This window comes from Schistocerca gregaria, chromosome 2 (genome assembly GCF_023897955.1).
Source record: "Schistocerca gregaria isolate iqSchGreg1 chromosome 2, iqSchGreg1.2, whole genome shotgun sequence".
Lineage (NCBI taxonomy): Eukaryota > Metazoa > Arthropoda > Insecta > Orthoptera > Acrididae > Schistocerca > Schistocerca gregaria.
Window position 1 is genome coordinate 222,185,814 of NC_064921.1, and position 26,572 is coordinate 222,212,385.

Below are 26,572 nucleotides of genomic sequence, written 5' to 3' on the forward strand. Positions count from 1 at the left end.
ATCGGCCAGAAATCGGGTAATACTGGTCAGTGCCATTCGATTTTAACCGTTTCAAGTTAATTTGTCCCATCAGTAACCTCGAGAGTCTTATTATAGCGCGCATATAAAACGCGCACAGCAAACAATTTACACTTTAGAAAACCAAGTGGGACCTACACTGTGTTTCGTAGTATAATTTAGTGATATACAGAACGGGGAATTTGGTTACCCCAACAATTGACTACACCTCGTAGTCAGCTTGACTCAGTATGTAGCGGACGACAATAATAGAAGTCGGGATGCCACAGAATAGCGGTTTTCGTTTGCTGAGATCGCAGTACAGCAGAGCTCAAAAACCAGTGAATGTAAAATGACTCACAAAGGAACGAAACCTCTGCTCTGTAATCGAGTGTCTTGTCAGATAGGACACGGAATGCTTCGGGACACAATTTAATACTTGTGTTAACCTTTCTTACAATTCATACTGTAAAAATATATATAATTTTTGTATGCTACCCCTTGGAGCAGTCCGAGCCTCGGTTGTAAACTATCAGTTCTCTGGGATATAATAAAATTAATGTTCAGTAATGATGAAGAGTAGGATGATGTTTAAGAGAATCGCTCGGAACAATGTATGTGAAAAGAAGTGCCGAGTAATGATGAGATGTTTTTTAAGTTCTTTAATCATCGGTGCTGCGGTAATGAATATCGCGATTGGTAGTTCAATTGATTTGGAATAGACACGATATATATTTAAAAAACTTAATCACAAAATTTAGTCTGACAAACATAGGTAAAAGTGAGGTAATTGCGGTGAAGACCTGGGTACGAAAAGAAAAACTTCAAGTGTTCGACGAAAGCAGAGACTACAAAAATGTTATGGGAAAGACAGGAAAACAGCAATTTAAGTCAGTTAAAAATGAAATAAATGGAAAGTACAGAGACGATTAAGCGAATTTGCTGCAGGGAAAATGTAAAGAAATGTGACAAGTGATGACTGTCGGAAAGACTAGTTCAACATATAGTAACCCAAAACAACCTTGGTGAAATTAAAAGCAAAGGCGTCAACATTAGCGGTGCAATGGGAATTTCTCTGTTAAACGCAGAGGAGAGAGCGGATAGGTGCAGAGTACATTTCAGGCCTTTGCGAGGAGGAAGCACCGTTCCGTGTGACAAGAAAAAGTGTGACGGTGATATGTACAGGGCCCTTATCAGCGACGTCATCAGCGCCCTTACTAGACAAATTCGAGACGATTGTAGTTTTTTGGGGGGGGAGGGGGGGAATAAGTTATGCAAGAGAAGTTTGACTTATATAAAATGTAATTCTCTGCCATTCTGCTGCTTACACTTTGTCTCAGTCACTCTTATACTCTCACACCGAAGATGAAAAGACGTATGCCTCGAGTCATTTTACGTTTCAAACAGATAATTTATAACCACACAATAGCTAAAATATTGTATCAGGTAACCATGCCAGATTGACGATTGGGCAAATGAGACAATGAAGCTGTAAACATATGTTGTCTCTAGTAAAATTTATTTCTTGTGGCATGCACTAATTAAACTTAGTTATATTTTTAAAAACGTCAATTTTAGAGTTCCTCTGCCCCTGTTCTTGAGTAAATATCTGCTGACGCCTATGACTGCAATATCATTCAGTGAATGAGTTATTAACAACGTACGTAAATTGTAGAACGAGTACCATTCTGTAACATGTCAATAACATGCATTCAGTTTCGGTTATAAAACATTTTAGGCAGCTTCTGCGATTGCAGGTATCTAGTGGCTGGACTGCCTGAGGAAGGCATAACATGCTGCCTCCGCGTTTTTCCTCAGCCGTGGCAGCCTGTGTGTTGTGTGGAGATCGCTTGCTCTGCTGCAATCACACCCCCCATTAAGCTCTTGATAAAAGGTGTGCAGGTAGCACTTAGGTGAACTCGTGTGACACAGAGCTGCTGCCGAGCCCTCCGGAAGACGTGGAAGTGGAGGCGCTCACGGAGAACACCATCCGCGTGTCGTGGACGGCGCCCTCGGAGAACGCCGACACTGTCACCACGTACGTCATCAACGTGACGTCACTGCGACAGTTTGACCAGGACCCGCAGCCGCCGTCGGAGGACTACGATCTGCCGCCTGCCGCCGTCACCTTCGGCGCCACCGCCTCCACCTCCACCGCAGACTCGTCTACTAGGTAGGTCCTCTGCCACACCGTTCAGTACATTCATCGTCTAACAAGCGAATTGGAGCAGTTCATACACATTGACGGCTTCTCCGACGTTCGTGGCAGGTGACTCCAAATTTAAAAGACGTCAAGTTTATCGAAGCGACTGATAGACACCCCACACGTGCTTCCTGTGCTTCAATCCGCGGCTCAGTTATGGACAGGGGTCACAGTTTGTTACCCCCCCCCCCCCCCTCCACCACAATATTACTTCCGCTTACGCTTTTAACGTGCCACAGATGTCTACAATTTTAATATCAATAAAATTACTAAAACTTTAAAATATACGAGGGGGACCCGAAGGAAACTGAACTAATTTTTTTGGTGGGCAGAGTTTTTGCAGTAGCGCGTTTTGCCGCTAGGAGCGCACAGAACGAACTTTCCAGAGGCAGTAAGCTGAGTGCCAGGAGGAGGTCAAGACTTGTTTCGACGAAGTTTATAGTGACTACAGTTTTGTGTGATTGACGTTCTTGCAATGGCTGATTTTCTATGAATTTTGCTTTTTGCTGGGATCAAGTGAAACAGAAGCTCTTGGAATGTAATAGCGGCGTACAAAGACGATGCTTAGGGGAAAAAAGTGTTTGAGTGGATTTTCCGTTTCAAAAATGGTGAAATATCAGTTGATGCCAAACCTCGTTCTGTTCCCCCTTCCTTGGCCCAAGTTCATTACAGCGAACTATGACACAAGATTTGGCATTGTCGAGGATGCGGGCCAAATTCCTGCCACGGCTGCTGATAACAGAACAAAAACAAGGCCGCGTGGAAGCATGCTGTACTTTGAAAGAAGAGTCCGAAATGAACCAAATTTTTTTTCAAAAATTATCACATGTGAACGATCTAGGTGCTATGCTTATGATCCTGAATCAAACCATCAATCAAGCCTGTGGAAGACCATTAGGCAAAAGAAAGACCATTAGGTAAAATCAAACTTTGAAACACTTCAGATTTGCTTGTTCGATGAGGGTCCATTCGGAGTTTGTTTTGTAGGGTCAGACAGTTTACCAGGCTTTCTACTTGTTAGTTTTGAAAAGATTGCGCAACGTGTGAGCCGGAAGCTGCTTGATTTGTGGCAGTCAGGTGACTAGCTCTTGCGTCATGTCAGAGCCTCTGCTCACACAGCCCTACCTGTACGATATTCTTGACCAAAAATGGTGTGACCCCTGTTCCTTAACCCCCATAGTCATCCGACCTTGGCTTGTGCTTTCTTTTTCCTATAATGAAAATGAGACATGGAAGGAAAGAGTTTTGCTGATGTTCCTGAGGTGAAGAAAAAACGACGTAGGCACTGTCAAGCGTCACAAATGATGAATTTAAACAACTTTTGAAAAATGGAACAAAATATTAGACAAGTGGAGATTACTTTGAAGGGTTTGAAGGTTTGTGCTTAAAATGTGAATAAATAAGTTTTATAAAATAACTTCGGTTTCTTTCGGGTATCCTCTCGTAATATCTAGTTTACATCGGAACTTAGTATATCGCTTTAGCGTAACATACAAGAAACTGCAACTCAGAAAAATGTTGCATCCGAAAAGGATTCGTCCGAAAATCTGGGAACAGATGCTGTGCCATTAATTTAAGTACTGTAATAGTAACAACCTCTCACAAATTTGCACAATATAAACTCAACGCAGGTCTGGAGTCTACTAGGAACATGTAAATAAGAGGATTGGTGTTTCTTTCAGTCGTTTCCGCCTACATTCGGGAAGTCGATCTTTCTGTGGTTTCCCGAATTCGAGTCTCGGGTTTCCTTTTTTTTTTTTTTTTTTTTTTTTGTGGAGGGTCTTGCACTTTCTGTCTTCCGTTAGTCTGCTTCCTGTGCTGCTTCAGTTCTACCTATGGACGTTTTTCGAATCGTGTCGAATTTTTTATATTTTATTTTTTTAGCAGGTGCGATCAGCCTGTAATTGTGCACCATTACCCAGCTGCAGTGTTACCGATCCGGTCGTACGCCCACCACGTGTGCAGGTCTTTACACATGCAACTGAAAGTATACAGTGTTGAATGTAGCCTGTAATTTACAGAATTCATCGCCATTCTCGTGACTCATCATTTTCACGCTACTTTTTTCCGAAAGTTAGCTGTGAACTTTTCAAAACTGATATATGTAAAAATATAAACATACCATGACATTCAACATACGAAGACAGATTGATAATCGTGGTAATTATTTCTCAAATTAATCTCTTCGGAGGTTAATGCAATTTAATTTCCTCATAAATGAAAGCTGTAAAGTTATTTTGTTGAGGGTAACATGAGCTGTGTGGTAAGATATGTAATTCTAAAGCAGCTGTCAGCCACTAAACTGTTGAATATACCCGTATATATCGTTTTGTCGTTCATGGCATTACAAGTTTTGAATGTCTGTGGGAGCCATCATTGAAGCATGACGCTGTACAGTACTACAGCATTCAAGGCTTCTAAGATAGCTGGACGATTTCACAGTAAACACCTGAATCATACATATGATCTGGAATTTTTACCTGACGAAAAGCAAAGATCATTGTTTTCACATCATTTTTATTTCTCGTAGGGCACATCATCATCATCAGTCTCTCATAATCTGTTGCATCCATCTAAAGACGAACTGTCCGTTCAAACCTGGTAACAGGAAAGAAAAAACAAATAGTTAGGATACTGTATAACCTTCCCTTTCTGGGAGCGAAACAATCTGTCGGAATCTGGTGACTTTTCACTGGTGCGGAATGTTTACACCCGTTGCCAGCCTTAGCTACTAAACAATACAACACACCGTACCATTGTAGAAGGCCGTTTGAGAAAGAGGGAGGGAATTTTTCCCTTACATGTCTCCTCCCATTCCCCTTACCCACAGCAGCCAATGAAACAGGCACATTTGTGAGTGTATGTTCCCAGCTTAACATGCAAAGGAGCCAGCGTTGTATATGGCTGATAGATGCTTCACAATAATGTATTAAATTTATTTCGAGCTCTGCAAATACTTTTTTTACGAAACAGAGAACCTCTTCATTACCTAAACGTCATGTTTTGAGGATAAAAAGCAGGAAACAACACATACGGCAAAATCTGGAGAATGGTGTTGGAAAGGAACAATTTCAGAGACAATTTTATGTACATTTTGTTATCTCAGTGGGTGGTATGAACGTAAACGAATGATCCTATCATATGAGCAAATATTTACGCTGTTACGTTGTTCAGTCTGACTCAAACGACTAAGGAGATTCTCAAATAACCAATTGACTCACTCTGTTCACAGCAACCTGGACATTATGTGTCTAATTATGTGCTTTTCGCTATCTATGAATCACTTGTGTCTTTGAAACTGTGAGTGATCGTTTGCAACACACGAAGCACAATTCTGGTTTGTGGGAAAGTTTCCTACCGGCACAAATTTCTGTAGTCATTTACAGTATTTCTTCCTCTTTCCTCGTTCCATTTCTTGCAAAGAGGTTGTGCAGTAGTTGGGGGCTAAACTTGTTTTTGAAAGTAACATTCTTCAAGTTCTTGTTAGGTTGTGCACGTTTATATTTTCCATTATTTTCTTATTTCGCTTAGCGTAAATGCCAGAATGGATCTTTCGAAATTGCCCCTGGTGATTTCTTTTTACATACTTGCTCACTCTGAGCTTGTGTTCCATGTTCACCTTATCACTGGCGGAGTGTCGAAACGTAATCTCTCTTTCATGATATTGTTTCTCAACATTCCTCTTTCGCTGATGAAGCTTAACATTTGCACACTAGTGTACATGTTATTGTCGGTGAGCATGACGACACATCGTTTATTGCTGATGGTTAACTTCATTAAAAATACTTAAGGCATTCTGTTGAGTGAACGATCCACGAGTACATTTATACAAAGAATTCTGGGAGAAAGTTCTTGCAAGCTGCCATCGCCATTCCCAGAAAATATGAGCCCCTATGTGAAGTTAAATGTCGCATTTAGAGATTCAAAGTATGGAACCTGCCATAAAGTGGGTGACCTCTCCTCCTGTCTGTGTTTGGTGCATTGACTTACGTTGTCCACTAACATCCGCCGACATTAATGGATGGGTAGTCGCATCCGCTTCAAATTGTATATACTAAATATATATTCTACCATGTTCTTATGGTCTGAAAGTAAAAGTGTGCTCCAAAAGATGGAGCATTGCCCTCAATTACCGACTTTACGTCATACTAGCAATGCCTTCTATACAATATGATGAATATCTGCCTGTTGCTCAGGGACAGCTACGCTGACGCTGCCGATAGCTATGCGCGCGCTGCAGCTGCGGAGATACCGTTCGCTGGTGAGGAGATGACGGCACCTCCGTCACCCCACGAGGTCTCCCCAGTGCAGGCAACCTACTCCTACAACGTCTCGGTAAGTCCTGGCAGTTGCATACACACCCGCAGATATGATCAGTTTTTCTTCCCTGTCATGGAAATTTTTTGTCTTTGTTTAACAGTTGTTTAAGTTCCTCCTGTTGGGGTGGGCTGGCAGCAGCCAAATTGCGGTTCTTCAGTTTTTTTGAGTTAGATTATTTTAGAAGCTTAATACAGTATTACTTAAGAAGTTAAAATAAGTGGTGATGTTTATGGCAAGAAAATGGTGATGTAATGTACATTCTTTTCATTATGAGGACGACATGATGTGGATTCCTGGTAAATGTAACTAGGAATTGGAATATTGGAGAGGGATGTTGTATGGAAAAAGATGTTGGATGTTTATGTGGTAATAAACTGATATGTGGGATGCAGGTGTGAGGAAATAAGTAGGGAAAGGAAAGAGTGGTTTGGAGCCCTCATTTGGAATTGGATAGGTAAGATATGGTTGGAAGGAAATGGAGGTTTCAGATATGACTTCATGGTTTGAGAATCAAAGGCAACTAAAATTTTACTGGAAAAGGATACGCTATGTTTGAAGATAGAGGGAAGTAGGATGTGTTGATAAAGGTGAGGCAGCAGACCGGGGGAGCTGTAGGAAAGATGATGGTGTTATATATGGGAAATTTATGAGCTGGCACAGGATATGGGTGGAATAAACAACTGGATACGGAAAGTGAGGTGCACCATGTGTCTACTGTCTGCTTATTTGAAACACAACACACTTAAATATTTGGAGTTTCATGTGGCTAGGCTCACGCACTTTCTGCATCTACACCTATACTTCACAAGGATCCTTTGTGTACCACTGTTACTTGCACCCTTTCCTGTTCCAGTCGTGAATTGTTCGAGGGAAGAACAATTCCCAGTAAGCTTCTGTGCGGACTCGGTAACTTTACCTTCATAGTCTTTTTGTGATATATACGCAGAAGGCAGTAATACATTTGTTGCTCTTCTAGAAACGTACGCTCGCGAAAGCGTATACCACTGGAGTTGGTTGATAATCTCTGTGAGACTTTCGTACTGACTAAATGAGCTTGTAATGAAATCTCCGGCTCTTCTTTAGCTTTTCTCTATTTCACCTACCAATCCTATCTGGTACGGATCCCATACTGACGATCAATACTCAAGTATTAATCAGACGAGGGTTTTCTAAGCTACCGCCTTTGTTGATGGACTATACAACGGGTACTAGGAAAGTTTTGCAACACGACGCAACAATAAGTCGCAGAAAGCTGATCGCTGCAGTGTTCTGCGAATACTTCATACATGGATTGTAGCCGCTGTGCCAAGTCTGTGGGTGCAGTCACTAGCAGGGTTAGTTTGGAGTGCTTGCTATGGCATCGTGGTCACGAAGTGAGATTTGGGCAGTTTTGCGGTACAACTTCGCGGATGGCTTAAACACAGACCAGTGCCTTGAAGAAACGACTCTCTGCACTCGGCCATGTGTCTACACATCGCACAACTATATTCAGGTGGTACAGAGAATTCCAAAGAGGAAATTTCTCTCTGGAGGACACTGAGAGGAGGGGAAAACCACGATAATCAGTTACGGAGGAAAACGTTGATGATTTGAGGAAAATGGTAGACGAAGACAGGATACCTTAGGGCTAAATGTACCAGCAATTCATTCGATTATGCGTGATCATTTGCAAGTAAAGAAACTTTGTTGTCTCTGGGTGCCGTATAGACTGATGTGTTGCTTCGTGCCGGGAAATGTTACGAACGTTTTCTTAGGGACAATCGCAAAAATGTGAATAACTTCGTGACAGGTGATGAGACTTGGCTGTACTATTATGACTTGCCGACTAAGACTCAGTACATAGCTTAGGTCTTTGAAGATGACGACTCACCCATAGTTGTCAGATAATCCCAATCAGTAAAGAAGAAAATGATAGCTGTTTTGTTCAACTCGAGTGGAATTGTAGAGCGTGTTGTTTTAGACACACGAAAGACAGTCACAGCTAAGTGCTACACCGAGCAGTGCCTGCCCAAAGTCATCCAGTCTTTGAAGAACCTGCGATCGAAGTCAAGAATGGACTCTCAGTTGCTCCATCACGACAACGCTCCAGCTCACTGTGTCAAAGCACGTACCAAATATTTGCGGTATACAGGACTGAAACTTCTTGGCACCCTCCTTACAGTCCAGACCTTGATCCTTGTGACTTTTTACTTTTCCCGCGTGAAAGAAGTCCAGTTTTCAAGTGATGAGAACCTCATGATGGCTTGACACAACGAGTGTGCCTTACTCCCTACAGAAACCTGGGAGAACTAGTTTAGGGAGTGGTTCTGGAGGATGGAGAGGTGTGTTCTGTTTGGTGGAAATTACTTTGAAAAAATTAAAAATAAATGTAGCTGTATTGCCAAGCTTTTGTAGCACAATTCACATTTCCTGAGGATTACTCTAATGAGTCTCAGTCTTGGCACCTGCCTTTCCTGCAACAAGTTTTATGTGGTCGTTCCACTTTAAATCCCTCCATACCCCAAGATATTTTATTGAACTAACTGCTTCCAGTATCGTTCTGTAATTGTGTAAATAATGGGTCTTCCTGCCTGTGTACACGCAATACTTCATTTGTTTATGCTGAGAGTCAATTGCCACTCCCTGCACCGACTGTCGATCCTCTGCAGGTCTTCCTGCGTGTTGCTACAATTTTATAGCATTGTGACTGCCCTGTATACAGCAGCATCGCCCAGGGAAATCTTCATGGAACTTGCATTGTTGTCTACTATAGCATTTACATATATTGTGAAAAATAATAGATTTATAATACAACTCGGGATGCATTCGAAGTAATTTTTATGTCTTAAGACTTCTTTCCATTGAAATGACATGCTATGCTCGTTTTGCTAGATGTTCTTCAGTCCTATCTCACAGGTTGTCTGACGCCCCATACATTCGTATTTTGTCCATTAGACGGCAGTGTGGAACTGTAACGGACGCCTTCCGGAAGTCAAAGAACAGGGCATCTACCTTGGCGCCTGAACCTAATGCTTTCTGGGTGTCGTGGGCGAACAGAATCAGCTGGGTTTACCATCATCGTTGTTTTTGGTACCCATGTTGTTTCCCGAAGAGGAGATTATGGTTCTCCATAAATGTCATAATACCAAGCACAAACAATCTTCCAAAACACTACAGCTGATTGATGTCACAGATATAGGCCAAGCATATAGTTTTTTCCATGTCTGGCGACCCTTCTTGAAAATGGGAATAGCCCGAGCTTTTTACCAATCATCAAGAACACTTCTGCTGCAAAAACCTACAGTACACAGCTGCCAAAAGAGGAGCAAGTTTTTTTTGCATACTCTATATAGAATAGTACTGGTATCCCACCAGGTCCAGTTACATTCCTTCTCTTAAGCGATTTCAGTTGCTTTTCTATCCCATGATCATTTATCTCGATATCAGCAATTTTGATAATCCTGCGATGATTTAAAGGAGGCAGTACACTTCATCTTTCTCTGTGAAGCAGTTATGGGAAAAGACGTTTAATGTTTCAGCCTTTTCTGTGTCGTCCATTTCAATGCCATTATGGTCACAGAGTGTCTGGATGGATGGCTTCAATTCATTTACTGATTTAACATAAGACCATAACTTCTTAGGCTTTTCTGTCGAGTTGGTCGACAGAATTTAGCTTTTGAATTCATTGAAGACTTCACACGTGGCTCCCCTTATGCTAATTTTGGCTTCCTTTAATTTTTGTTTTTCAGTAAGGCTTTAGCTCTATTTAAATTTGCATTGGAGCTTTCTTTGCTTTCATAGCAGCTTTCAAATATGGCTATCGAACCAGGGTAGGCCTTTTCCATCCCTCACGACTCCACGCAGCACTTACCTGTCTGGAGTGTACTGTACAATGCACTTGAACATTGTCCATTGATGCTCAACATTGTCAGTGGTAGGATGAAATTTTCATGCAGACCGCTCAAGTAATCTGTTTCTAGTCACTCTCACCATGCATAGACATCTTCCAACCTTTCTTTGTATTCCTATTCAAAGCTGTATTCAGTGATGCTGTAATGGTCTTATGATCGTTGATTGCTTGTTTACACTAACTGCCTGCATCCAAAAGTTTGAGTATTTTTGTTACTTGCAGATCTAAGATAATATCTTCTCAAACTACTCTTCAGATAAGGCATTTACAACAGTTTCACATGATTCCATGTCCCTGCTACACACCCTAATCACTTGTCTCCCAGTCCATAGTTCGTATTGTTAAGTGACATTGGATTGTTGCGCGCATTGGTGGAGAGTGAAATGAAATATCAGGATGACAGGAAATGGTTCAATTAATTTCTTTATTCTCGCCCTTGGTCAAAGCACATCAGTCAAATGCCACTTTCAGTGAACTCTCCAGCTGCAACTGCGACCACAACATGGTGGCACAGCTGACAACGCCCGTCAACTTCCTCCAGTGAGTGGGCAGCTCCCTCATGACTCAGGGAAGGCTCACTGTCTAGTGGTTGAACAGCGGACCCTGCATTGCTTTCCGGGGTGTCACTCTGGGTGTTACACACTCTTGATGTAGGCTGTGATACTGAGATGAGAATGTCTTAGTACACAAATGACTTCAGACTATGTTTTGTTTAGGCACATACTCTAAACACTTCCACAGCGAAAAGTGAAGCAAGGCGTCCCTCATTCCACTAGCATATTGCAGCAATGGCTGTTGCTATACCGTGCCAAGTCGGCCGTATTTTGCTTATCAGTGTATAACACTCTCCCCCATCTGTGGCTGGCTCTGTTGCAACTCACTTCTGCTCTGGAATAGTTTGCACTGGCTACACTCGACACACTACTTTGCCCTATTTTTTATCAAGACCCATTCCCTCGGGTCAACCAAACTAGATTATCCTTTACTTTAAAGTTCTTCATGGCCAGCCCCTCTGTCCCTGCTCCACCTCTTTAGAATTATTCTGCAGTAGGTTTCTTTAACCCTATCACTTGATGTTACACATTTCCATAGGTCCCCTTGCCGTGCTGCTTAACTCAAACACCATGGAACTTAATTCATTACTAGGATTCTTGCACATTAATTTCTAACTTCTGCTCCAAACTTGCAAGCTAAAATGAATCAACTATTCTTAACACTACCCACATGTGTGTTCAGCTTCCATCTGCTGCTTTTGTACTTTGGAAATCCAGTCGTTTGAAATCTGAATCACAGCTGGGTCCAAGCTCAGTTTTGTGCTTCTTCTTGTACAGACCAAAATGAGGACTATGCTTAGCGGAATAAGTGCCAATGTAGTGGTTGGTATGACAATAGTGAATGTATCCTCTTTCTGGTACTGATTTTCCTGATATGAATTTACATCCCCCTCCTGCTGGTTCAGAAGTGTGTTCTGGCCCCAGAGTCTTATTTAAGCTGGTTAGATCTGTGGTAGATAGCATGTCCATGGGTTCCTCCAGCCATTACAAACCAGGCTATGAAATATTCAGGTGAGTTATCCTTGAAATAATGGTGTGCAGATGGAAAGTAGGCCCCACTATCTCACACACTGTTCCATTTAATAACAAAGCACTCCCGTTAAATTCTAGTCTCTTTGCTGACGTAAGCTTTGTCTGCTCGAAACAACCAGCCACTACTATCATTCTGTCAAAGGCAGAGTACAACCAATGCACCTCAGTCTGCTAAAAGTACAATTCCGGCATGATTACTTCTTTATTGAGTTCTCTTACCTCCTTTTGACCCGTTAACAATTTCACTGTGCAGGAATCCTGCCCCTCAGGAAGGCTGTCATTTCTCCTCAGTGGTATTTTTTTGTAAATTTGCTTCCTCCATTTCTACATGTCTTTCCTTATCTTTTGCAATTAATAACAGTCACTTCATTTTTGCTCCTACAAATTTCTTCAGTATTTCTCACTTGACAGGAGACACATGATCTATGTAGCACTTGTAATGTGCTAGTATCCCTTCTACAGGTATAGAAACAGAAATGTAAACTTTTGCTCCATCATTTCTCACTGGTACTGCGGTTACCTTGGAATAAAAAGGTAGGGTTTTGTGCTCATGTTCTAAAAGCAGCCACAATTCTGGCAATGGTTCCTTGTGTACTTCCTTAGACCCCATGAAGCTCTGGTAACAGCACATTTATCCCTAGCTGACCTCTTACAGCATGTTGCATAGGCTCCTATAGTTCTATTACCTTCTTTTATGCTTCCCAAATACTATCTTCTATGGACTGCAACCATTTTGCTGTTACTACTTCCCTGCCTAAGACTGTCACTTCAGTTTGTAGTTCTCTGATATTCTGATTAAATGCCTCTTCTGCAGCTCTGGCACTGCATTACTTCTCCAGTCAGTTGTCACAGTAGTTGTGTGTTATTCAATATGTCCTTCTCTAAATCCCACCTACGGGCAGGAATACCTATTACTTTCCTCCCCCTTCACATTCATTGCTGCTCTGCAGCTACTTGTGCTACTTACACAAAATCTATACCTAACCTATAAAAAGAGATATTAAATGACTATCTCCTAGGCCTTAATCCATACAAGTTCCTTGTTACTATTTCCTTCACAACTTCTTCCAGTACCTTCCTTCTCACTCTCCCTTTCTGGTCCACGTCTCCTATCTCTGGAATAACTTTTAGAATCACTTGAAAAGGTTTCAGCTGCCCTACGTGCACAATTATCATTCTCATCTGCAACTGAATCTTGACAATTATTGGCAATGTAATCTCTACCGCTTGGTAAGGGCCCTGATGCTTTGCGAGAAACTCCTTTCAGCTTTCCCTTCAGCGTGTACAAAGTTGAGAACATCACCCACTGACCACCCTATACTGTGACATTCTAGCCGTGAAGCTCACTGCTTCTCCCTGTTTCTCCAGTGTGTGAGTATTTGCCCTCTATACTCTATTCCAAATTTCCCTAATCACTCTGGCAAATTTCTTAACAGACTCCAGTCTTCCCTTTCAACATGTCGAATGGTGATGGCAATTTACGACCACATACTGCTTCATATGGCTTTGAGTTATAGGTAGATATTACTTACTTCTAATAGACAGCCCAGCTGGTGTGATGTGAGTCAACATAGTATCCAAACATATTCCTGATTCTCCTATGCACTCTTTCACTTCTTCCATTGGCTTGTGGATGGTGAGGACTCATCCTTAACTTCCTCACATTCAATAGCATACACAATTCCTTTAACAGATCTGATATGAAGTTCATTCCCTAGTCTGTTATTATTGTTTCAGGCACTCCAAACCTCAATATCCAATTTATTCACAAGTGCTTGTTGCACTTTTGTTGCCTGCCAGTTTGGCATTGAGTCCATTTCTACATGTCATGAAAAATGATCTATGATTGTGAGTATGTACTCATTTTCTGCAGGTGTTTTATTGAATGGACCTAAAACATCAATCCTCAAAAATTTGAATAGTGCTAATGATTCAGGTAACCTCTGAAATGGTACTTTTGTTTGATGCAAATCCACACTCTGTGTGCACTTTATGCAATTTTGCACTTACTGGTTTAAGTCTGTCTGCCTATTCCTCCACCAGTATATTTCCACTAATCTTCTATTGATAGATCTGCAACCTCAATGATGTGCTAATATGTGATCATGAGCTTCTTGTAGAACTCTATTCCTTAGCTTCTCTGGTACCACTACCTGCAGTCCCAACTTGGATTCTCTGCTTAGCAACCCATTCTGCATAAAAAAATGTGACTGCCTAAAATACTGCTTACATTCATCATCTGCTCTTTCTGCTGCTTGCTGTTCCTTATGCTTATTACCCCCAATATGTAATACTGCTACTTCCCTAAATTTGGAAATTTGTGGTAAGATTTTATGGGACAAAACTGCTCAGGTCATCAGTCCCTAAGCTTACACATTACTTAATCTAACTTAAACTAACTTACACTAAGGAAACACACACACCCATGCCCAAGGGAGAACTCGAACCTCTGATGGGGGGAGCCGCACGGACCAAGACAAGGCAATTCAGAGTGTACAGCCACCCGTCCTGGCCTACTTTTCTACTTAAGCCATCTGCATTTCTGTGCTTCTTCCCAGGTTTATTTGAAATCAAATTCAATTAGTCTTACTGTCCATCATGTTAACCTACTGGAAGGATTGTTTAACCCCAACAATTTTAATGCCTCATGATCTATTACTATTACAAATTTCTTACTGTACAGATAACATTTGATATACGTCATTCCATAAATAAGGCTTAACATGAAACTTCCTGGCAGATTAAAACTGTGTGCCCGACCGAGTCTCGGTCGGGCACACAGTTTTAATCTGCCAGGAAGTTTCGTATCAGCGCACACTCCGCTGCAGAGTGAAAATCTCATTCTGGAAGGCTTAACATCTTTTTCTAATTCATGTAATAACTTATTCCTGCAGAATTTAGTTGCCTTGTTGCATAAGCTACCGGATATTCTATGCCTTCTACCTCTTGTGACAACACACAGCCAGGTGCATGGTGGGTCCCATTGCTTACATTTCATGAGATCACTACTGGTGACCACCAACACATGTGCCCCTGTTTCCAATAATATCCTGCAACCCTTTTTTCCTACTATTCCTCTTATACCACAATCTTACTATTCTTTGTATTGCACAGTCCGCCTCTGCATATGATTTCACAGCATCCAGTCTTACCGAGAATAACTGTAGGTGGACCTGGGTTACCCATTGGCACTTATCACCTTTATTCTGCCCTCATCCCCTACTTCTAAAACTATTACTTCCTCTTACTTTATTCACTTCACCCTGAGGCTGGTGTCACTTACTCATAATACTCTCTGTTCATCCACATCTGAAACATCTTATGTTAGGTGAAAACACTGTTCTTTTACCCTAAATTAGTCAACAAATGGATCTCCTCATACCCTATAGCTAATTGTGCTGCAGTGCACAAATCCATCGGATCCCACAGCACAAATCGAGGCATTTCCCCAGGAAACACTCTTAAAAAAAACATTGAGCACCCTCTGCTCAGCTTCGTGAAAAATAATTTCATTGACTGCAGCATCCTGTCCTACAAGGTACATACATTAATTTTTCTCATCCTGTCTCCAAATTGTTCCACAGTTTCTGTATTTTTCTTAGTTATTACCCCTAATTGTTCCATATAGTTTCTGCCACTATTTCATTACAAATATCGCAGAATCAACCCTTTTTTAAATTCTTTGAATGTTGTGACTTCCTTAAGAGCTTCTACATACCCTAGATAAGTTTTACCTTGCCAGCCGGTGTGGCCGAGCAGTTCTAGGCACTTCAGTCTGGAACCGCGTGACCGCTACGGTTGCAGGTTCGAATCCTGCCTCGGGCATGGATGTGTGTGATGTCCTTAGGTTAGTTAGGTTTAAGTAGTTCTAAGTTCTAGGGGACTGTTGACCTCAGATGTTAAGTCCCATAGTGCTCAGAGCCATTTGAAGTTTTACCTTCCCTTGTTAGTCTCAATTTTGCAACACTCGATAATCCCTTTTGAACCAACCTTCCATGTGAGCCAGATTTACAAGGTCTCCCTCAAAGGCCTGCACATCCTTGGTTGCCTTGCCAGAAAAAAAGAGCAATTAAACTTGCAACTGACAAATCTACACCCCATTGCAATGATCGCTATTCTACCAACCAACACAGTTCTGTATTATCTCCTGTAAATTGTGCTACCTTTTTTTTTTTTTTAACAATATGCGTTCTGCTTCCGGTTCTGACACACGTTGTGTCTTTGGATCCGTCTAAGCTTAGTCAATGATAACACTTGTTTTGAGGACTAATGCCACACGGAGTGGGAGTGTAGTTTGAGGTGCCATGTCATGGAGAGTGCAGCCTGTCGTGCTATAAGTTCGAGTCCTCCCTCGCACATGGGTGTGTGTATTGTTCTTAGCATAATTTATTTTAAGTAATGTGTAAGTCTAGGGACTGATGACCACAGCAGTTTGGCCCCTTAGGAATTCACACACATTTGAACATTTGAGAACTAACATTCACAAGACAATTATTATATCTAATCATGAGTCATCTTGACTCCCAGCATTGCCTAGCCATATGCCCCCAACGATTACATGTATAACATTTTACTGGAACTACTTTTGTACATGGTGCTGAGTGACCCTCAAGGTTACACTGTGCACATCCAACAGGCACTAACCAGTCAGGACTTCCAGTATCTCTAAAACTAGACAAATCCACTGGTTCTCTATATGCAATAAAATCTACTTTACAAAATACACCACTGTCAAACTTCTTCTCCATGATCAAAATACAATAAATTTCTGTTTTGGCTCTCTGTACCATAGGCTGTAGGTTCAGACATTGATCTAAGAAGAACATCAATGTTCTGACACTTGGATTTTCATCCACAGAGAGTGAAAGGAGACATCAGGATGACAGTAGATTTGTTCAATTAATTTATTTATTCTGGCCCTCACCCATAGTACATCATAAACAGCTTAGAGGAAGCGTTGAGTTGTCTTTCATGTGAAACAATAGACATCAAGCATGCTGAAAGTACAAAGAGGGGGGCCAAGTGGGGCATCACTCAAATATCACAGCCAGTGAAATCTCCAGCTGCAATCATGATCACAGTGTGGTGGCTGACAGTGCCCATAAACTTCTTCTGTTGAGCAGGTGGCTCCCTCGTCACTCAGGGCAGACTGCCCTGTCTGGTGGTCGAACGATGGACCTTATACTGTGTTCCGGGATGTCACTCCAGGTGTCACATGTTCTTGGCATAGGCTGTGATATTGAGATGAGAATATCTTAGTACACGAATGGCTGAGTACTTATATGCTCCAGAATATGTTTGTTTAGGACTTACGGCACATACTCTAAACACCTCCATGGTGACAAGTGAGGAAAGTATTCTCTCCTTCTGCTAGCATATTGCAGTGTTGGATGTGGCTAGCATATTGCAGTGTTGGATGTGGCTATCCCATGCCCAGCTGGCTCTGCTTCTGCCAGTTGGCTATATTTTGCTATGCAGTGTGTAACACTCTCACCCACCTGTGGCTGGCTCTGTTGCATTACACTTCCGCTCTAGCACATTTTTTAATTGAATACAGTCAATACACTACATTATGTTGAGGTCTCCATCTAGTATTACAACATCATGAAATGTACATGAAATATTCTCCAAGTTTCCCCTCAAATGTTCCACCACAACTTTTCCTGAGGCAGGTGTCTGTAAAAGTATCCCATAACCATGTCTATAAAAGTATCCGATAACCATGTCTGATCAATTTTTAATACTTGTTTTCATCCAAATTAGTTTTCATTCTGAAACTGTACTAATCTCACTAGATATTATTGCATTTCTTCAATTATACAAAGAGAATAATTTTGTATATCTCCTGCACAGATGTCTTCTGCAATAACGATTAACTCTTCCTTTGTTCAGTTAATTTTTAAAAACCAGTGGCCATTAATTTCATAATAATATACATCCTGATACTGACTGCATGCTGTAATAGCCTTAAAAACATGAAACTACCGACATATTATTTTTCTGTGGTTGCACTTAACCTGTGAAGCAAAGGATATAACTGTGCTCTTCTCATCAACTATAACAGTACAAAGACAGTGTGAACCAATGAGGGAATGAATGGCAAGACTGAAAAATGACAGGTGTAGACAGATAGGTAGATAGATAGATATCTATTGTTCCATAAACTCATACTGAGGAGATACTTGGGGATATGGAGCTCATCACAAAAACATAAAATTAATGTTTATAAAAAAAATAATCTAATTTTCCTTCCATGGATCCTAAGTGACATATAATTTGTGGAAGGGGAATAAATAACAAGTCTGAAACAATTTTTGGTTTAAAAGTTCACACTGAACTTTTCACAAACTCATAAATGTATATACACTAAAACCCTTAGAACAATTTCACTACTTACACAGACTATTTTATTGCAGTGTAGATGTGTAGAAGTCAGAATTTTATACAAGACTCATTTCACTGATATTTTTAACATATGTATCAACAGGTTGTACAAAAATACACTGAGGTGACAAAAATCATTAGATACTTCCTAATATCGTGTTGGACCTCTTTTTTTCTGGCATAATGAAGCATCTTGACATGCCATGGACTCAATATGTCTTTCAAAGTCCCCTGCACAAATATTGAGCCACACTGCCTCTATAACCATCCATAACAGCAAAATGTTGCCAGTGCAGGATTTTATGCATGAACTGACCTCTCAATTATGTCCCATAAAAACTGATGGGATTAACATTGGGCGATCTGGGTGGTCACATCATTCACTCAAATAATCCAGAATGTTATTCACACCAATCATGAACAACTGTGGCTCAGTGACATGGTGCATTGTAGTCCATAAATATTCCATCATTGTTTGGGAACGTGAACTTATGAATCGCTACAAATTATCTCCAAGTAGCCAAACATAACCATTTCCAATCAATGATTTGTTCATCCCACACAAACACGGCCAATACCATTACAGAGGCACCACAATCAGCCTACACAGTGCTTTGTTGACAATGTGGGTTCAGGCTTCATGGGGTCTACACTGCACCCAAACCCTACTATCAGCTCTTAGTAACTGAAATCACGACTCATCTGACCAGGCCAGTCATCTACGGTCCAACCAGTATGGTCACTACGGATGATGTCATGCTGTTAGCAAAGGCACTCGCATAGGTCATCTGCTGCCATGGCCCATTAACAAAACATTTTGCAGCACTGTCCTCACAGATATGTTCATTGTACATCCCACATTGATTTCTGCCATTATTTCATACAGTGGTGCTTGACTGTTAACAGTGACAACTCTATGCGAACAGCACTTAAGCAGCAGTTAGACAGATTTGATCTATTTTGCAGAAGTTTCTGTAGTATCATGTTATTCCAATTTTAAAAAAAATTGTATTACCATTTACACATTCAAACACATTTGACAGATCATAGAATATACTGGTAGCATGTAACTTATTGTAAAATGAATTAATTACATTATCACTGTATGTGTAAATAGTCTTCTCAATGAAAAACCCTTTAAAAATCCAAATCCTGAATCTCATAATATATTTTTTTTAGTCAGATGGCTAAGAAGGTGCTTTCCTAAAATTGTCATAGATGATGGCAAAAGTGAAATGTTACAACCATTTGTGACAGGAACTTAATAATTAATTCACTGTGATGCAATGATGTCGCATTGTTACATGCTTAATTTTCTTCTCAATAAGCATCTGGTAGTACACACAAGTGAAAGGCCAAAAATGAAAATAAAAATAAAAAATAGAAAAATTCCTATATGTTTGTCAACAGGATGGATGAGGCTGAACTTTGAGATAAATATGTGCTAAATCATTTAATAATAACTCGCATTTAAATTTATTCCATTTGAATCCATCTTCAGTGCATCTTCCTTAAAAAGAAATTGCACAGCCAGTAAAAGATCTCATTTCAGTGAGTAGTGAAGCCATAGATTCACAATGAGATGCTTATGTTTTTCCAACTTTTCATTAGATAGTGACTTCAGATTATCTAAATACACTTAATCTTATTGCTGCTAAAATCCTGTTGCATAGGTTATTTTTAAATGTGGAGTAGAGCTGTCAGTAATTAAAACTGCAGTGCTGATCATTGTCAGAAGTCCTATGCGGTCAGCATCATTTGAGGAAACACAAAAATTTGTTCTATTAAGAGAATCACAATCCACTATTTAACTTTATAGAGTTCCCTTCTAAGTTAAATTTATTTCTTTTTTTCCATCAGAGCACACATTTCACTTTCATTGGGCATATTCTGCACACTGAGCAAAATAATGATCAAGACACGTCCATGCTATATTTACACATACACTATGTGATCAAAAGTATCTGGACACCTGGCTGAAAATGACTTACAAATTCATGGCACCCTCCGTTGGTAACGCTGGAATAGCCCTGATGATAGCTTCTATCCTCGCAGGTACTAGAGGGTTTCTTGGGGGATTGCAGCCCATTCTTCACAGAGTGCTGCACAGGTATTGATTATGGTCGGTGGGGCCTGGCACGAAGTTGGCATTCCAAAACTTCCCAAAAGTTTTCTATGGGATTCAGGTCAGGATGCTGTGTAGGCCAGTCCATTATAGGGATGTTATTCTCATGTAACCACTCTGCCACAAGCCGTGCTTGATCGTGTTGAAAGATGCAGTCACCATCCCTAAATTTCTCTTCAACAGTGGGAAGCAAGAAGAGGCTTAAAACATCAATGTAGGTCTGTGCTACGATAGTTTGCAAGCCCCGTCCTTGAAAAACACGACCACGTCATAACACCACCCCTCGAATTTTGCTGGTGGCACTGCACACCCCAGTAGATGATGTTCACCAGGCATTTGCCATACCCACACCCTGCCATCAGCTTGCCACATTGTGTACTGTAATTCGTCACTCCACACAATGTGTGTCCACTGTTCAATCATTCAATGTTTACACTCTTTACACCAAGCGATGACCCTCTTCAACTGTCGGCAATCTCTGGCAGTCACCAGATGACGTCGGTCTGTACGCTTTTGTGCTGTACGTGTCCCTTCACGTTTCTACTTCACTATCACATCAGAAACAGTGGACCTAGGGATGCTTAGGAGCGTAGAAATCTCCCATACAGACGTATGATGCAAGTGACCGCAATCACCTGACCATGTTTGAAGTCCATGAGTTCTGCGGAGCACCCCATTCTGCTCTCTCATGATGTCTAATGACTACTAAGGTCACTGATATGAAGTACCTGGCAGTAGGTGGCAGCATAATGCACCTAATATGAAAAATGTATGTTTTTGGGGGGTGTCTGGATACTTTTGATCACATAGTATACACCACTTGTGTGATACAGGACTTGATCATGTTTACTAACTCAAGTAAAATTTACTGTACTTTTTGACTAGATCAAATCCAATTACCTATAAAACTTACTTAATAATATTTGATACTCTACTACCTGTTTCCAGGTGCCAGGGACTTACAACAGCACCATCATCACTGGGTTGACACCATTTACGATGTACGAAATTAATGTGATTGCACGTAACATCCACGGACAGAGCTTACCATCATACACAATTAGAACTTTGACACTAACATCTGGCAAGCTTAAGCAGACCACTGTTGCAGAATCACCTCAGTTGCCTGACATCAAAAGCTGCTGTATCAAGAAGGGTGTTTCACATGCAACGTAAGTCCTGGATTCATGTCCTGTTGTACTGAAAATGAATGTACAGTATATGTTTCAGTGAGAATGAGCTATTTCCAGTCTTGGCATTAAGTTTACAACAAGTTCATTCTGATCAAAAGTAATTATTTTTTTCTGTTTTCACCTTAAGAGAAATAGAAATCAATTCTACTGTTGTGTTCATTGCAGTGATTTTAATTTGTAATATTGATGTACAAAGTAAGCTCTGCCATACTGAATGGACCTATACCTGATGTCACTTAAGTACATACATACAGACATTCATTAACATATCTTGCTCTACAAATCCCATCTCAGCTTATTGTGCAACCCACATTTAAGTTATTTACATACAAGACATTTGCAGGAGATCACTCAGCTGTACAGTCATGCCCTAGTAAAATCATAGTAGATGAGTGTCATGTCACCATCCCTCAATGAATCTTGAGGTTGTACAGTGTTCTGCAACGTTATTTGCTATATCTTCAGTGATACAAATTTTACACAGATCAAATCTTTTCTGGTTCATGTTAGTCAAGGCTATTACCTGAGTCAGCCGGAGCATTCTTTTTAGCTAGTATTAATTCTCATTTAAAAAAAGAAAGGAACTTAGGCTGGTTATTCATTTCATATTATTTATGAATTTTCCCCTCCACTTGCAATGCAATGCTTTTAATTTGCAACTGGATCAGAAAATCCCATAAATAATGCACTTTCAACAGTTGTGGCCCCACCTCACATCACATAAACGAATATGATGATTCATCATTGTTTTTCAGAACCAAAGGTTACCGGTACCTTACGATTTTTAATTTTAAAACTTAAACAATAGGAATTCTGTATTACAAAATATTCTGTATGTGACTTCCCATTTAGTAAAGATTAAGATGCCTGAATTCCACATTGTAGGATGTCAGAGCAAGACAGATTTAATTACTAGAACTACACCACAGCTGAAAACAGTGGTTGACAATGGTAATGAAGACAAATTTACACTGTATATCTTTAGAGATCAAGATTATTGGTGAAAAGGAATCCTGTGTTTTCTTATGTGTATATGAGAAAAAACATTGTCTGCTAGATACGACCAAACTGAAATTGCAATTCAACCTCTCTCAATGCAGTTAGTTGTTATCATTATTCTTTCCATTGTTTTTATTCAATTCAAGATGCTCCATTGTCATTTTGTCACCATATCAACATGACAGCTGAGGTCATTCACATTCTGGAAGTATGCTTCAGGGTAATTGCATTGCTAACCTGTCTCTGAACATCATCGGGATACAACTTTGTAATAAAGATATACAGGAAGATCATTCATTTATTGATTCATCAAGTTTTGTATATTCCACTAAGAAGAAGAATGTTCTGCATGTGGATTGAGTCAAGGTGTTCAGTAACAAAAGATAAACAACTCGCAGAAATTTAATGTGTACAATAAACTGTCATTATAATGCTTAATACTATTTGTGCGTACAGCATACACAATTGCTGGAGGACTGGTTAGGATGCTCATTCAGCTGTAAATTATGGTAAAACATAGAGAGTGTAACATTCTTGTTTTATGGTAATTTATAAAAAGTAGAACCATTCACAAAGCTACTCATTGTTTCCACTTGTTTTGCATATTTTTGTAAAAAACGAGATTGCATTCAGCATTAAGAAAATATATATCTATGAAAGGAAATATTATCATTTGTTACAGGTGTGTTAATAAACTGTGTGACCCTACTTTGTCAGAAATTGCTGAGGTCACAGATTTAATGATATGTGCTCCGTGGGCAACAGACACATTTCGATGTTTGACAAATGGGATTGACCATACAGCATGTTGTCGGGCCAGAGGCCTTCCTGTTCACTGTCAAGAACTTTGTTCAGGCAACATCACTCAACTGGACTTCAGCTACTTCAAGTAAGTTTTACGATCTTGAGTTTCATGCTGAAGGTGCATGGTATATCTTCAATACATTTCTGAGGATTATATAATTACATTATTGAACAACCCACCGATTTCATTGTATCCTTAACTGAAATCTTTGTGGCAGCAGTATTTTGTTACTGGTATATAGAGAACAGCATACACACTGTTATAATTAGACACAGAGGCATAAACTGTGACATACTTTGAATGATTGTTACCAACAACAAAAAAACTGTTCAATTTTGCAATTAAATTTGTATTTTAGTAAATATAACATAATTACTGATTTTCAGCACACACTATACAACATGTCTTCTGATTTTCAAATGAGTGTAGGGAGAATTAATGTGCTTACCATTGCTCCAAAGATGGTATGCTTATTATGTGAAATGTACAATTCTTTTTGCAGAGAATGTAGATATGTATTGTTTCTGTGATAATGATAGAAACTTTTTGGAGTTTATCCCTTACGTCGAGAACACATCAGCCAAAATTAGAAGAATCCTCTGGAAATACAATGATATTCAAAAAGAAAGGACAGAGTTCAATTCTTTATTGCAATCTATAAAAGATAGAAACACATTGTGCACATCACTGGATGGAGAAAGGTTCAAAGTTTGGCATGAATGCACTGTTGTTAGTTTGTAACAACGTGGTGACTACACCATAACATAAATCATTTTGTGTCTTGTAAATTGCGCAAAGTCAGTCCATTGTTCAAGCCTTACATGCATTCTGCCATTGAACCAGCAGGACCCCACCTCTGCAGTAAGCAGATTCATGACTGGTATAAACAATTCTTGGAAGTTGGTTGCATATGCAAAGAAAAGAGTACCTTTTTATCATGCATGTCTGATGAAAATATCAAGCATATCTGAGATGTATTCACATGGACTCCTCAGAAGTCCACAAGATGGGTAGACCAGGAGCTTCAGCTTCTTCAAACAACAGTATGGCATGTTCTGAAATGATGCCTTCATATAAAGCCTTACAAATTGCAGTTACTGCAGCAATTGCATCCCAGCAACCATAACAGAAAATAAGAATTTTGCCTTTCAGTTCTCCAGGATATGGTGGAGGACACTTTTTCTGAACACTCATCTTTACTGATGCATTGATGTGTCATCTATCAGAAAAGTAAACCACCAGAATGTAAAAATTTGGGGACCACAAAATCCTGACGGTGTTGTCGAACATGAAAGAGACTCACTGAGATTAAATGTTTTTGTGTCATCTGAGTTCACACAAACTGTATGGACATTTCTTTTTTTGCAGAGGAAACTGTGACAGGAATGTCATACCTAGACATGCTGCAACAATGGTTGTTTCCTCGTCTTCAGAAAGGTTCAAATAATTTCATTGTTATGCATGATGGTGCCCCACATTTTCTTAACATCATCACACAAGATTGGATTGCAAGAAGTGGACAACAGGATGTTGTTCATTGCTTTTGGCCTCCTAGGTCACCAGACCTCACATCTTACTATTTTTTTCTAAGGGGTCCCAACTATGCTTCAAGAGATGAGAAATTGATAAACAGAGAACTCCTGATCTGTGTGTAGAATGAAATGCATTACAATTTCAATGTTTCTTGAGCAACGCACCATGCTCAAGCTGATTGTGAGGTACAGTGTCTGTGTGAACATAAAACTTTGAAAATTCTTCCATCCAGTGACATGCACAATGTGTTTCTGTCTTTCATGGTTTCTCTGTAATAAACAACTCAAATCTTCTCTTTCATTTTGAATCACCTACATAACATCTAACTTGTACTCCATCCATCATGAAAGACAAAGCCTTGTTGCATCTGTTAAGGATGAGTTAGGACTCTAGAAACTGGGAGTCTATTGCATACTGTGTCAGTGAGGAAAAGTGTACATAGTCAAACTCTCTGGACAGTACATGAAAGATGCTCAGAATACTAGTATCACACAGATAAAGAACAACCAATGAAGCCAGATGCCACAAAGCACTGTATTTCCAAAGGGCAAAGAATTAATTATGAATGCCTTAAATCTTTATAACAGGCCACCACATTATGGGACTGGATTTTAAAAGAATCCAGCTACATGATGAACTGATGAATAAACACGGCAGTGTTGAAATTAGTAAGGCTTGGGACCTACCCTTGAGCATGATCGAGGTACAATAGGCTGTGGGTTGATCCTCTAACACCATGCCCACTGAAGAACTGAGCCCACACCATCTAGTCATTCATACTCCAAATCAGCAGTGTCCTGACACCTGCAGTGACAGCACAGAAATTGGCAATCATGGCTCTTTTCCAGACCACGCACTTACCCTTCCACCAAATTAGTGAACCCTTGCTTGCATATTGCAGGTCTGAAGTTGAGAGCAGAAGGAAGGGGGAGGATAAGATGGAGCCCAGTGGAAGATGGTCATTCATTAGTACTGGCTGAAGTCAGCAACAATTCATCTGACTGAAATACTGTACCGCTCAGATGATGCATTTGGGTGAATAGCTGAGGATATTTTGAAGTCATTGTAAGCCAGGAAAGTTAAAATCACACAAACATTATTCACAGGAGATGTGAGGCATAAGTCATAAGTGAAACCTGAACTCTTAACTAGGTCAGGAAAAATTGTGTACATGACCTCCTGGCTGCTAATATATGGTTTTATTTGTAAAAGCCTTAAAAAATAAAATGTCATCAGACAACAGTATAGCATGGATCAAAGGAGAATAGTGTAACAGGCTTGAGGCAATATTCATTGACCCAAATACATTTTTTAAATGAGAAATGTTTGGAAAAGATGGCTATGCACCTCAATAGGATAGGCACCATGAAGTTCACTATATTTTGTATACATGTGCAAAATCCTAAAAATCAAGGGAAACTTATACATTCTGATGGAGATGATAAATTCAAGATGCAAACATATTTTTTTAAATTGAAAACAAAACTTCATAGGTAAGTGTCTTTAATAAACAAAAACTTGGTTTAAGGAGAGGAATA

The 26,572-nt window shown here is 40.1% G+C and overlaps 1 protein-coding gene across 13 annotated transcripts in view; it reads left to right on the forward strand.

Annotated features, from left to right (window-relative positions):
* The window catches only part of LOC126336721 (Ig-like and fibronectin type-III domain-containing protein 1), a 2,308,230-nt gene that overhangs the window by 2,217,293 nt on the left and 64,365 nt on the right, over positions 1 to 26,572 (forward strand). For all 13 annotated transcript variants that reach the window (XM_050000693.1, XM_050000696.1, XM_050000702.1 and 10 more), the window contains 4 exons: positions 1,930 to 2,170; positions 6,397 to 6,535; positions 21,453 to 21,676; positions 23,379 to 23,585. In XM_050000693.1, the coding sequence (XP_049856650.1) occupies positions 1,930 to 2,170; positions 6,397 to 6,535; positions 21,453 to 21,676; positions 23,379 to 23,585 (811 nt within the window). The remainder of the gene's footprint in view (positions 1 to 1,929; positions 2,171 to 6,396; positions 6,536 to 21,452; positions 21,677 to 23,378; positions 23,586 to 26,572) is intronic.